Raw genomic sequence first — 14,702 nt, 5'->3', positions numbered from 1 at the left:
GGGCCTGCAGATTTAAGAGTTGGTCACTGATTCGCTGGTCCCACTGCTTTGAGTCTGTGTTGGGATGACATGAAGACTTCCTGTTAAGTGACGTCGTAACATCTGCTAATGCTCTGCCCCTCTTCAGTCGTGTCGCTCTGGGGGCCAGGTACTTAACCCGTGGATTTTGGAGGCACATTCCGGATCCAAATTCTACCTATAGGGCCTTTTATCCCTGTGAAACCCATGACTTCTATGAGCCTACACTCTTACCCCAGGACAAAAGGCACTAACTAGAAATAAATTTGATTTAAATGTATGGATTCACAACAAACTTCTTATCTTTGAGGAAGGAAGTAGGATTATCCTTTAAATAGTTAGGTCTCAAAGATATCCTGCTTTTCTCAAGTAGAAAGGGATTTTTTTTTCTTTTCAGCCCTGGAAATCAAACCTAGAACATGAAATGACCTCACTCTTAGCAAAGGCAGGGACCATGGGCTTGTAACTGCTGTCCTCATTCTTACTATATCCACGTGTCTGCATGGTTCTTCAGCTACACAAGAGCTAACTTCCAAATATCCCCTTTCTTAAAAAAAAAAGCCTTGAAGTGAGACAACCATTTCCTCTTCCTTACAACTCCCAGTCTCATAATGAGAACTCAGGAATGGCATTCATCAGCACTGCTTGGCTGCCGAACGTGAACTATTTCATCTTCATGGAAACCACCTACTCATCCGGAATTTGCTCTGGATTTACACTTCCAGAGCCAGTTGCAAAGACTCTGAGTACAACAAAATTTCAGACAAGATCATATTTCTTCTGTTGAGGGACAGGAAATGAATTTTTATCCCTATCTCAGGCAAACAGAATGTACAATTTATGCCAATTTTGTGAAATCAGAATAAGGAGAAACCATACGTAGCAACTTAGCTTCGTGTGTGAGATAAGCTTTACATCAACCCATGTACATTTATTTGTCATGGACTGAGCCACCAAAATCCTAGTGTTTGCCTATCTATTGCCGTTTAAAAGGAGTCTGAAGCACATCATTCATTCTAATGAGTGCAATACAAGTTTATAGAAAACATTATGGATTTGCAGAGGGCTCAACGACACTTCTGTCATGAAGCAGTGAAATAGGGAGGGCTTCCTGAAGAAGGCAGACTTCAAAATGGAATGCTAGTTTACTATTCTAATAATGGGAGCGCGTGGGCAAAGGAAGAGGATCGGTTGGCAAAGAATGGCATAGAGCTGAATGTGCCAATGGCATGGAGGCAAGTGCTCGGAGACAGCAAGCCATTGCAGTTTCCTGTGTGCATGATTGAGAAAGACAGGGAGAAGAGGGTGAGAAGATGGGGAAGTCGAAGATGTGAAAACGCGAGGATAGGGCTAGAAGTATGAGACCTTGGATAATACGGAATGACCTAACTGAACTCATGCTAGGCTTCAGACCTTGGATAATACGGAATGACCTAACTGAACTCATGCTAGGCTTCAGGGGTCATCAATAGTCATTGCTCTAACAGCACAGTGGGTTCTTAAGCATTCTTTGAACTATAGTGTCTTTAGAGAGACAGGAGGAGGAAGGCCACGGAGATGCTGAAGACTTGAGATGGGATGTGCTAAAGCTCAGAGTGATGGCATAGGAGATGGGCTAGGAGCAACAGGAAAAGGAAGTGGCAGGTGAATAACAGTGGCCATAACCTAAAGCTACAGAGGAACACAATTGTTCGACACGAATGGTTTTCCAACATGGAGAAAGGGTTGTTAGAGACAAAATGGAAGAGAGCATGCACGCTGAATTCAAGACTGCAGAAAGCTGAAGTTCAGATGTTAATAATATGACAAAGTAAATAGACACACACACTGTGTAGCTGGAAGGAACTGAGGTCTGAGCTGTTTGAAGACAGGGTGGTTAGTATCACTGGAAGGATATACAGGAAGAAGGAGAATTAATGGCAGAGAATGTTGAACAGAGATGATGTTAGCATTCTGAAGAGGACTGAAAGCCAGGGCTCATGAAACTCGACATGCCTATAGCTGTCCTAGGCCAGGATGGGAGGTAGTGATAGCACTTGGTGTTTGCCTCCGTTTGCCTAGTTTCTGGGTGGGTGATCTTTGATTTGTGGAGTGACATCAGAAGTGGGCCAGGGCTTCCTCCCTGGAGTAGCTCTGTTATTTCTAAGCACACATTCCTGAAGTGAACAAGAAGCCTCCCCTTCAGAGGGCCATGTTCCATGGCAGAGGAACTGACTTGACTTGGTGCTGAGAGCATAACATCTCTTGAGTGACAAGCAATCCCAAAGTGGTCTGAAAACCCCCATCTCATACTCTTCATATTAGAAAGATAATTGTAGTGACCTAGCAACGTGAAGTATTAGGTAACCCTCTGTGAAGATGATCAGAACCATCTACGTGAGACCCTCTTTAGACTCTATTTAAGATGTATAAATATCTGTGTTGTTGCCAGTAGGGAGGAATGGAAGTCATTTGCTTCTTATACTCTAACCACCTGCCTTTAGAGAAGCAAGAATGAGCAGGGTGTGGTAGTTCATGTGAGTAATCCCAGTCCCTGGGAGAATGAAGTAAGGTTGCCTACACTACATGAGTACAGGCAACCCTGTAAGACTCTGCCCACCCCTTCCTCCTAAAGGCTTTGTAGAAAAACACCCACCATGCCTTCTAAGCTTTTAAAATGCTAAAATGGGGTAGGAGATATTACCAAATCCAGAACCATGATCTTGTGAGGGAATATTTATTTCCATTAGCAAATGATTAGGAAAAGAAAAGGCCTTCAGGAGTTCTCCTCTTATGTACGTGAGCTGCAGCACTGTCTATACTCACCGGAAAGTGTCTCATGACTGGACTGAGTTCTACTTACACGTATGTCTAGTTTCCAGCACTCTCTTTGAATAAGTGAATGATACTTTGCCCCCAGTTGTGGTCAAAGAAAGAGAGATCCAAAATGAAAAGCTTAAGGAAGGAGCAAAGGTAAGCACGATTTAGTTTGTGACAGTCTCTTAGGGTTACTATTTCTAGGTGACAAAACACGGTGACTAAAGAAACTTAGGGGAAAGGGATTTATTTTGCTGTATACTTGTCACCGTTCCTCATCAAAGGAAGTCATGGAAGGAATTCAAAACAGGGCAGGAACCTAGAGGCAGGAGCTGATTCAGAAGCCATGGAGGAGGGCTGCTTACTGGCTTGCTCCCCATGACTCATTTGGCCTGCTTTCTTAGAGAATCTTAGAGAATCATGAACCACCAGCCAGAGCATGGCCCTACTCACATGGGCTGGGCCCTCCCTCATTAATCACTAATCAACAAAACATTTTACAGGGTTGCCTGCAGCCCGATCCCATGGGGGCCTTTCCTGAATTGGTGTTTCTTCCTTTCAGATGACTCCAGCCTGTGTCAGGTTGACGTACAGTTAGCCAGCCCACAGGGAATCTCTGAAGTTATGAAGGGGACAGAATGAGGGTGTGTCTCACTTTCTCCGGCAGAAACAACCAGTTTTCAAAGATGCAACTCTGACTGTGATAGAAGATTGTATAAACAGACTCACAAAATGAGGCCAGAAGCAAAGTGGCAAGCAGACACACTGCAAGATACCACGGGGTGTCAAACACAAACAATGGGATACTCATGCTCTCAGCAAGGTTTACACAGTGGGGGTTGGGGGGAGCAGTTTCCGGATTACATGAAAACTGTCCCACTGTTGTCTTCAAATGAAACAGACTCAGGCAGCAAGCCCCACCAACCCTCTTCTCTATGGAGATGTTCACACAGCCTTCCAAAGACAGGATCTATATCCGTGTCACATTTCCTCCTGTACAAATGGTCTCCAGGGTCAGAGTTTACAAGCAAAAGTCAGAGAAGAGACTAGTAGAAAAGGACTGCACAGTTTTCTCAAAGTTGGGGAAAAATGTCCATTATGTTTGGTAAAACCCCGAGGCAAACAGCATCTCCTCTGGGTTTCTGAGTCATTAAAAAAAAAAAAAAGCTGCAAAAGGACAAAAAAATTCCAATAGATTTATTTGTATATGCTCCTAGGAGGGGTCAAGTGTGGCGGAACTCAGGGGATTTTAGGATTATTTCCAATTGTTTTGCTAACTCAGGAGTAAATTAACTGAGTTTCAGAGAAGGGGACTTTAACTTACTCTAGAAGGCAGCATCTTGAGAACGTTAATCGTATTGCATTAACTAGGCATAGGACTGAAGTATTAACTCAATGCTACATGTTACCAATAAAATACCAACCCTTAAGGGACAGCACAGCCTCAGTTTGCCTACAACCTCTGTGGAATAAGAAGCAAAAGGGTACAGTACAGGTACCAATTTACCATTTAAAACCTATTTTCCGCAGCTGAGTAAGTTAGTGATGCCAGTGGCAGGCAATGAAATTTCTGTTTGTTGTTGGTGTTACCACACCAGTAAACATGAACTAGAACCTCACTTAGCTCAGGTAATTCTAACTCGATTTGGTCGAAGACTATTCATATTAAAGTTCACAAACCTTATTAACGGGTGGTTCTTTTAAAAACCCATCTCAGGCAATGCACTTAGGTCTTCTCACCTTGTAAAGGAAAACACGGCTTTCCACCTTTCATTATGAAGTTGGCAACTATGTGCCCAAGAAGAGGAAATGTGTCAACACACAGAGAGTGTACAATAATAACAAGGTGGTGTGTCTTTAAGAGCAGTGATGGATAATGAAGCTGGGCTGGGGCTTTGTGCATGCTAAAGAGGGCTCTGCCTTTGAGCCTAAATATCTATAAACCCGGTGAGATACCTACTGGGATTATATGACTATATTAGTCCCAGGGAATGGAATTTAATGTTGGGTAAACGCCTCCCCCTAAATTAGCAGCAACTCCTATGAAAGTGTAATAATGCACTTGATCCGGAGAATACAAAGGTTTATTTACTTTTGTTCTCCCAAAATAAGCTAGTCTTGGCCAAGTCTCAAGGTTCAGATCTATAAATTTTAGCTCCTAAGGAGGTCAAAGCAAGAATTCAAGGTCAAAGCTTGTGTGAACAACAAAGAGAGTTTGAGGCTACCCTAAGGCAACTTACTGGGACCTTGTCTCAAAATAAAAAGTAAAAATAACATTGTGAATATAGCTCGGTGGTAGAACACTTGCCCAGGTGGAGGCTTGGGCTTGGTCATCACTACTGCAAATACAGACATAAAGTAAAACAACCTGCATCACAGACCACATATGTATACAGCTTATCATGTTTAACTCTTTGTCCGTATACAGCTTTATTTGGAAAGTGACTTGAACTTTTTCTTGCATTAAAAACAAACAAAAACACCTGATAAAAACTTAACACAATGTATATGTATCTAATTAGCTTTCTTTTGGAATATTGCACAAGCTCGAGTCTAAAAAAAATGTCGTAGTGGTCATTCAGTTACATACTGAGAAATGGAAGACACACCACAGGCCAACTATCATTTTGAGCTATGCTTTAATTACATGTTTCTAAATATATTAACTTGCTGGTCAGTTGCCTATTTTTCCCTTCATTTTTTTGAGACAGACAAAACCTATTGCTTTTCTTTTCTTTTCTTTTTTTTTCTTTTTAGATGACTTGGGACTTGGACATTTAAATGGAAAACCTAAAAACCAGAGAAAACCCACAAAAATAAGTCATTTCAGATTAGAGACAATGCATTTTTCTCATTTATTCAAATTCACTGCAGGAAGTAAACACTAAGAGATTAAAAAAAAACAAAAAAATTCACACTGCAGTATGTACAATTCATGACATCATATGAAGAAATTAAATTTCTAATAAAAATGACAAATAATGTTTCTAAACAAATTGCATCAAAACTGGCTGTAAACCCCAGAATTCTTACTACGAGCGGTACTGTGCCTGTACTCCAGCATTTACGAATGCCGGACTACTCCTGGTTATAATGTTTCCAACGGGGATTTAAGATTCCTGATGTTGTTGTGTGAATTCTTTATGTTGAAAAGTGGTTGATTTTTTTAAATTAAGACCCTGGGATTCAGATCACATTCTCTCACAAAGCTGAAGCCACAGAAGTCACGTCCAGAAATGGAATACTGTCAGGCTGGGATGAACATCGGATCTGACTTGGTGAGACGTTTTTGCCAAATGCACAGATGCACAGGGTTCCCCATGCACTTCTCATGCAGCAGGTAATCACAACTTAAATAAAAGGTTTATTTTATACATTTGTCCAGACTTGCAACTGTATACATACATGCACAGTTTTTTAAACCTGTCTGATTATATTTACACTTATACATGGAATATACAGGAACCAAAGAAATTAAAAGGTTTTTCTGTTGCATTAGAACAATACAAAATATGTATTTTTTTTCATTAAGGAAATCACTATTTACATTACCTTTAAAAACCAATTTTAACATCTTCATGTAACAAGTCAATATATATATATACACACATTATATATATATATAGAAAATATATACTCTCACCAGTTTATTCTTCTTTAAGATGTGGCAGAGAATAAACAGGTAATGCTACCTTACTGATGTCAATGAGAGCTGTAGTACCCTTTCACAAATGACTTTATTAGGAAGAAATTGCCTAGATATCGAAAATAGTCCTTGAAAATGTGTATGTGTGCAAATTTGAAACTATGTATGCATAAATAAAGAAAATTTGTGGATGTAGGCTCTTTCTCTTCATTACGATGACTCTAAACTCAATGTGGGGGTAATCTATAGTAAGTCAGAACAGCATTCTTTATAGTCATATTTATTTCTGTATTACATATTCCCATTCTTCCAACAAAAGCAAACAAACCAAACAAAGCAATGCTTGTGCTGGATATTTCCATGACCTAAGTGCTGTTCTGAGGTAAGAAGCCCACTGCCTCCAAGGGAGGATGAACACCAGCATCCTGCAATGTATTTCTAAGGCTTCAACCCTTTCACCATAACAGCGAAAAATGACTTAGTGTAAAGCTTATTTATATAGTGTAGACAATGAGACTGTCACAGTATGGACATGGAGTAAAATATCTTCACTGGCCAGTGGAATTTTTCATAGAAGAATAAGCACACGCCTGTCCCTCCCTCGGATGTAGCATAATATACACCCCAATTACCATATAACATAGCCATTAACTATTTACAAATCATCTTGAGAAAAAATAACCATTTAGAATTTTAGATAATTAAGAAATAATGTCCATTTTTAATATATAAAAATCTTAGAAACAACTTCAAGTACATATAACAACTTCAAATAACTTCCTCCTACTTAATTATTGAGTACACAATAATTTTTTTTTGATAAGTTGGTTGCTAACCTGGTTCAAGACTGAAAATAAGATGTTGCCTGGCGGATGAACTATGGGCTATAAAAACTGAACTTAAAACCCAACTAGTTTTCAAGATTGAAATTCCATGTGGCTCAATTATATATTAAGTTCTTCCAAGACAGTGTCAGTGTTTACTTTTAAAACATGTTTAAAGTGAGTTGATGCCCTGAAGTGACTGCATGTTGTCATGGATACGTGCCCTTTGATCTGTGTTCAGACAATCTGAGTGTAATGTCTTTCTTGGGTTTGAACTGGGATCTTCACAAGCACTGGTCTACAGAAGACGGTAAGGATGTATTCAGGGGAAGTTTCCCAACCACCCTGGGATCACCTGAGTTTGCTAAGTGGCCCTGTTATTCCATCCCTAAGGCTAATTAAGTTGATGTTACTAACTAGAACAAATAAATAATCACAGATTTTTCCTGAGATGTTGACCCAGATAGGAAAGTTGTCCCCTCTACCTGATTTTTTTGTCATAAAAAGTATTCTGAACCCGATTTTCAAAGATATAGCGGCAATACAGGAACTACAATATTGCAAATTTTGAGTTGACGTGTAACTGTATTGGGGGAACATAGAGACATCAAATAGTTTCTTTATAGTCCCATGTTCTGGAAAAGTTGTAAGCCACGGTTTTCAAACACATACAGAACATGCCAAGGTGCAGGTGTAAGACTTCCAGATCTAGCAGAGACCCTGTTGTGTAGACCTGAGATGCTGCCTAGCAACCTGCATCTTAAGCAACTGCTCCAGACGGTCCTAATGCAGTTTCTGTGCCCAGATTTAAGAAATCCTGGACCTAAGCGGTACAGGTACCACAGTAATGGTGAGGGTTAACTTTCACAAGAGGTGGTGAAAACCATCCAAAGGAAATTCATTTTTGCTTTTGTTAAAAACTAGTTCTAAGTAGTCAATTATTCAGGAAACTGCCTAAAGATGAACATTACCTTCCCTAATTTTGTAAAAGGAGGAGTATTAATTTAGTAAAGTAGTCAAAATATAAAAAAAATGAAAGTCTGTCTTTTAATTGTAAGGATCTAGTAAACTCCCCTCTATTGTAATCAATTTTTAGTAAATAGTACAAGGTTTAAAGAAATCCATATTGAAAAGGTCTAGGTGGGGCTGACACAATGGGAATCTCAAAACCCCTTCCAAGAGTTAAAAAGAATTTTTGTTTAGCAAAAGTGAAAAATGTAGGGGTTCCTTTTTCTTACTTTTGAACTGATGAGATGTCAGGCAGCAGAGGCTTCTGGCTTTTTCTTAATTTGATTCTCTTTCAAAGAGCTAACAATTTGGACTTTAAAAACATGGTATGTAGACTGCCTTCTGAGATGGGAAATGACGTACCCTAATAAAGAGATCGAGCAAACCGCACCTATCCACTATCGATGGAGTTTTGCATTTTAACGTGTGCCTCTTAATTTACGGTTATAAAATAGGTTCATTCGTAGGCTACTCACAGTTGTTATCTGATGCATACAGAAGTATTAAACGACCAACTTCTAGTTCAGTAGTTTCCTCATGACATCTAATGTTAAGCAAAAATTAGTATGCATATTTAAACATCACCAGTAACCAATACTTTCAAAATGAAGAAGCTTCAGTTATACCATGCTTTTCTCAAATCATGCTCTTATTTATACAGATCTCAAGTTCATACTGATTAATTTGAAAAAGATCCAAAGTGGTATGGCAGGTACACACTATTCTGACTCTTTTTTTATTGAAAGCACGTTTCCCAGAAGTCCATACACTTCTCCATTTGTACTGTGTGGGCGAGGAGCATTATTTCCCATATGGCTACTGTAAGGGCTTCTTAGATTAAAGAAAGAACCTTTAGTCTCTGCTACAGGAAGTAACTCTTCTTTGACCGTAACCTGTGAGACACTCTCAGCAGTTGACGGCTCCCTCCAGATTTCTTTGTCCTGTGTGTCTCCAGTGGTAACAGAATTGCCTCCTTTCTGAAGCATGTAATAGAGGATTGGGTTAGTCTTGGTCAGTCTTGGGGAGTCTTTTTCATACTCGTTCTTACCCATGTCTGTGATGACCCACTTAATGGGCCCCTTCTCGTTGGGCATGGGCATGGAACACCCATTCAAAAGCCCAGGTTCCGGTCTGGACCCCACACAGCCCAAACGCTCTGAGAAAGGAGGGCTCAGCGGACTCTTTAGCACTCCTGGGTATGAAAATGTCCTGTTATCCACACAACTGCCAGGCTGTGGGGAACTGTACATCAGTCCATTTAATGAAGAAATGCTGAATTCAGGCTTGTTATTGGGCACATGGTTTTTGTGACCTTTCTTTCTACTGTCGATGGCAGAGTTACTCCTGTGTGGGGACAGGTCGCGCACACAGTTCTCGGAGAGAAGCAGCTGTTTGAGGACATTGAAGCTTTTGCTCTCTCTGGCCCAACTCCTGTGTTCACCATCACTGGTTGAACTATGCCCAGCGGGGTATTTATATTCAAGGTCATTTTTGCTAAACTTCAATTCTTCCTGATTAAGCAAGGACCCATAGAGTACTTCCGGGGCACTGTGGTTGCCTGAAGTCTCTACGGCACTATTTTTCATTTTTTTAAATGGATTTTCTAGTGGTTCTGTATAAAGCTTCCTTTTCTTGGGGACCACGCAAAAGCCCTTTGATTCCAGGGGCGTCATCTCACCGCTCCTGTGATTCCTGTCCTGATCATCCGTTGAGTAACTCTCTTGATTCTGCCTCAGCAATCGACTTAACAGGCCATTCTTGGAGAAAGAAAAATCCTGAGGTGAAGCGGGCTCTGATTTGAAGTCCTCGGACCCCGGTAAGGCAGCTGTACTCCTCTGCACGGCGGCGGGAGTGACACCTAAGAACGGGGCGCTCTTAGGCTCGTGGGTTACATGCACACTCGCTTTGTGAATCTGGACGTCCTCACAAGGCTCGGGCTTGATTTTCACCATCAGTACCTGTTCGCTTCCAGTTCTCTCGGGCTGCTCCTGAGGACCCTCATCTGGAGGAGCTACTTTCTCTTTCCTTTCGCTCTTCCCTTTGTTGGGATTTCCCAGGAGCAGCTGGAGGACTGTGCGCCTCTCTAGCAGGTTTTCTATCTCACAGCCAGGAAGTGCCGGCTCGGGTCCTGTCGGCTGACTGCTGAAGGCTTTGTTTTCTTCACCTGCGTTGATTTTATTTGAGAGCAGAGGGCTATTTAACCTATCAATCACGCCGAGAGGTTTCTCTGGGTTCCCGCTTAACAGCGGCTTGCTGGGTCTCTGCTCTTCCGCAGGCATGGAAGACTGCATGCCACACTGTGCCAGATTTTGTAACAGTTTACTGGCACTAAAGGTTGCCGAATTTTGTGCCCCTTCACTCGGGGCTGGTTTCTCTGCGGGCAGCGACTCTTTGCTTTTGGTGAGGTCCATCAGGTGGCCAGTCATGGCGTTTGTGAGTTTTGAAATGGGAGTACTGCAGGCGTAGGGTGGGGAATTCCACTTGATGACCAGAGAGTGCTGCGACAGATTGATGGGCGACTCGGCTTTGGTGGATGGGTGCAGCGGTGGGGTGCTCACCGGGGTAGTCCTGTTTGCACTGGGGCTTTCAATGACGGAAGTCCTGGTGTAGTTCTGTGGGCTGAACTTAGTCACGTCACCGTGGACTTCCTGAGGGCTGCCATTCCTCTCAACATTGTCTTCACTTTTGTGGCCAAGGAGCAGTTGGAGAAGAGTGACTTTCTGGTGTGAATCCAGCTTGGAATTTTTTGAGGTATCCTGATCTTTGATGTCCACACCAGGGACTTTGGGATCCCAAGTGTTCAACAAGGACTGAGTGAGGTTCTCAAGGGAAACGGGTCTGTCGGCTTCTGGTTTGTCCATGCGGTGTTTGCAGGACAAGTCTATGGGCAGGCAATTGGAGTAGGAGCTCTCGTCTCCGCTGCTGTCGTCTGTAAAACTGGGGTTGTTATCAGAGTAGTCATCAATCGTGGTGGGCGTGCTGCTCTCCTCGAAACTGCTTCCTCTCTCGTTCTGGCTGTGCCCATTCATTGGCGTGGGTATGGTCTGGCTCTTGAGAAGGTGTAAAAGCAAACTGTTATTAGCGACTTGCTTTATGCTGCTTCTTTCCAGTGAGTTTTTATAGCCTGTGTGTTTGGGGGAAGAGGGAACAATACCCATGGGGTTCTGAAATGTAGGGTTATTCTTGCTTGCCACTGGTTTCCCTGACGATGACGCTCTCGCCTGCCCGTTGAGATGGCCAGACACCCCTTTGGGGAGCTGGAAACTGCTTGTGTCCTTCTGACAATTTTCTTGCAATCTGGCCATGGCAGCAAGTCTTTCGCTCGCTGCCTGATGCGCATTCTGGGTTTTTAGAGCATGCTCCCGAGAGTACTGCTGCAAATGGGCCTCGCTGGAAAGCAGCAGGGCTAACTGGCTGCAGGCAACGCTAGGCTTGGGTGAGGTGGCAGGACTAGCCCTTTTTTCGACCATGCTGGCAACGGCCTGTAATCTTGCAGCACATGACAAGGGTTCACTCATGACCTTCGTTCCACTCTGTCCGACATGATGCGGTGACTCCACGAAGCTATCTCTGATGAGGTTCTTAGTCACGTCAGGGAGGGTGGTACCTGACTTCTGCTCCTTGGTTTTGCTTTTCTTTAACAGAGTCTTTAAGTGACTTGAGGCCACGCCGTAGCACCTTAAATCCTTTTCCACTTTTAAGGAATCGTGACTGAGGGCATAGCCTTGCTCTTTGAGGCTCTGTCTAATTTGCTGTGACAGAGCAACAGTCTGCAGCCTGGAGCTGAATGACTGAAGCAAAGAGGCCAGCAACGTGCTATCCTGCTTGCCTTTGGGCACACTGTCAACCATGCCAGCCAGCAAAGCTTCCTTCTTTACGTTTAAATTCACGATGGAATCAGACAGCCTCTTTCGCTTTGCCGCATTCCAGTCCTCAGAAGATTGGAGCAGTCTGGCTTTTTTGAGGTGCAGCATGCCAGATCCCTGGTATGTGTTTGAACTGAGAGTGGGACCATCGCTTTGACAGGTGGAAAACGCACCGCCAGGAAGGTTAAAGTTCTGCTCATCTTCGCTGTGGCCAGCAGACTTTTTGTCGACGGCAGGACCTGATCCCCCTGCTGCCTGATGCATTAGTAATCCTTCTAGGTAAGTTAGAACAATGGAATCCTGATGCACATCAGAGCCAAGCTCTTCTCCATGAGTCATGTTCAATAGACGTGTTCACAGGGGCGTGGCTTCTACTCACTTTAAGGATGCTTTTCTTTCTGTCTGGGCGATCCAACTCCGGGAAGACAATGTCAGTAGTTCTCCTTCCCGAGCAGTCGGAAGACTGATGTGCTGTTACATTCTGACCAGGATGTCATCTGGCAGTGACAGGTAAGGGGCAGGCAAACTCCAAGGCAGACCCCAGCACCGATCAGCAGCTAAACATGGAGCAGCCGAAGAACTCCCTCCTTAATACGGAAGTATGTAGTGGCATGCAGGTAACACTCCTTAGGGAGTACACTGTCTCTCTTTCTTCATCGTTTGTTGCACACCAAATGCATGTGTCAGTACCTAAAAATATATAAACAACAATAGTTAAGGAGGTACAGAGCCAAGCCATGCTTATTACCTATAAGGAATAGAATACAGCATCGTGAGCATATGCATACAAATGATACATGTATACTTTGAGCACATGCACATGACAGCCACATCAATTTGATATGTGATTTGTAGGTAAGTTGCCTTAAAAATACTCCGTTGCAAGCGAAGGATGTGCTAAAGGCTTGTGAACATCTGTGCAGTTATTCACAGCACAGTTAGCAAATGGGCTCCAGTGTGGTACAGTAATATTCGCTTGCCTGTCTCTTTGTTCATTTCATACCTCACCAGAAGAACCTGATGACAGGCTAATAATAATCATTTCTTCAATCAGAAAGTACACTGGATGTTTACCTTAACCTCAGGAACAACAACAAAAAAAACATAACATATAAAAACTCCTTCCGAGCCGGGCGGTGGTGGCACACGCCTTTAATCCCAGCACTCGGGAGGCAGAGGCAGGCGGATCTCTGTGAGTTCGAGGCCGGGCTGGACTGACAGCCTCAAAAACAATACAGAGAAACCCTGTCTCGTAAAAACCAAAAAACAAACAAACAAACAAACAAAAAAAACCAAACTCCTTCCATATGAGGTCTTACCCAGCTGCTTGTAGTTAGCACATAAAACACACTAGATACAAAACTTGATATATTAATTCTAGAAAGGAAAATAGTTACAAAAACACACATGCATGAATACATGCTCTTGCCCTCTGAAGTCTGGATGACTATGAACCTAAAGGGCTGATGTCGCAACAGTGAGAGTGTACCCCGTAACTGCATCTGCATCACACCGGGGAATGCCAGGGAAAGGCCACCCTGAGTGCTCACATCTGAATCTCCCCAACCGCAATCTTCATGGGATGTGTTTCAGGACTGTGGAACCATATAAAAGCGGGAGGGATTGCTAGGCCTGGGTAAGCCGAGCCTGTACCCACCACGTTTCTGGAAGACTCTCAGGATAAAGTCCTTTTCTCCTACCCCTTCAATTTCTTTTTGCATGCCCAATAGACATGGATACATTTAAAAAGTAAACGTGATTCAGAAAAAAATTTATAAGACTGCTTTACATTTTTAAGTGGAAAATTTAACGAAAGAAAAAAATACTATTTAAAACAGTTTTCATTTCTTTTTGCCCAAAATACCAAAGAGAGTTGATAAAGGAAGGGTTCCCATTAGATAAATCAGAACCTGAATACAGAGACTCCTACCCCTGTGGTTATGTTTGGTGATGATGTCACTGACTTGGAAAAGCCACCCCTTGACTAATGTGTTCAGATAACTTAATATCCAGGTGGTTTTTCTCAAACTCAGAAGTAAAACGAGTGAACAATGTAGTTCTGAAGATAACATGAAATACAGTGTTTTTGTCCAATTAGTTACTCAATCGCAGCGACTTCATCGTCCAGTGTTTTTACTGTCTTTCAGCGGGGACCTCTCTGTCCACCATGACTCCGTGAGCATCTTTCAGATTTTAAGATGTTGAGCACCAAAATTCACCTGTGATTCGTTACTAAGTGCAAAGAGATTGACAGCTGGCCGGTGCATGACAAAAGACGTTGGACGGACAGAGATGTGAAAATGAGATCACTTATTGAACTGGTTACTTAGAAGTTATGAGACAGGTTTCTGCCCTCTACGTGGAATAATTCGGTGTTGAAAGTTTTCAAAGGTGCACATGATAAACAGAAAATGAAAACAGTATTGACTTATGACTTGTGCTTAATGAAAACCTTTAAATGTAGGTACCAAAGCAGGATCTTTCAGAGCCTTTACACCCCAAAAGATGATGCACACAATGGGTTTCACAACGGCTCTGCAGATG

The 14,702-nt window shown here is 42.5% G+C and overlaps 1 protein-coding gene across 6 annotated transcripts in view; it reads right to left on the bottom strand.

Moving 5' to 3' along the window:
* Positions 1-5,650: 5,650 nt before the first annotated feature.
* Nrip1 (nuclear receptor interacting protein 1) overlaps positions 5,651-14,702 on the bottom strand; it is an 83,904-nt gene continuing 74,852 nt past the window's right edge. For all 6 annotated transcript variants that reach the window (XM_021226084.2, XM_040750571.1, XM_040750570.1 and 3 more), the window contains one exon: positions 5,651-12,848. In XM_021226084.2, coding sequence (XP_021081743.1) covers positions 9,012-12,497 — 3,486 coding nt within the window. In that variant the 5' untranslated portion in view covers positions 12,498-12,848 and the 3' untranslated portion in view covers positions 5,651-9,011. The remainder of the gene's footprint in view (positions 12,849-14,702) is intronic.

The sequence above is a fragment of the Mesocricetus auratus genome, unplaced genomic scaffold, assembly GCF_017639785.1.
Source record: "Mesocricetus auratus isolate SY011 unplaced genomic scaffold, BCM_Maur_2.0 Super-Scaffold_100008, whole genome shotgun sequence".
Taxonomy (NCBI): domain Eukaryota; kingdom Metazoa; phylum Chordata; class Mammalia; order Rodentia; family Cricetidae; genus Mesocricetus; species Mesocricetus auratus.
This window is presented reverse-complemented; position numbering and strand designations above follow the sequence as displayed.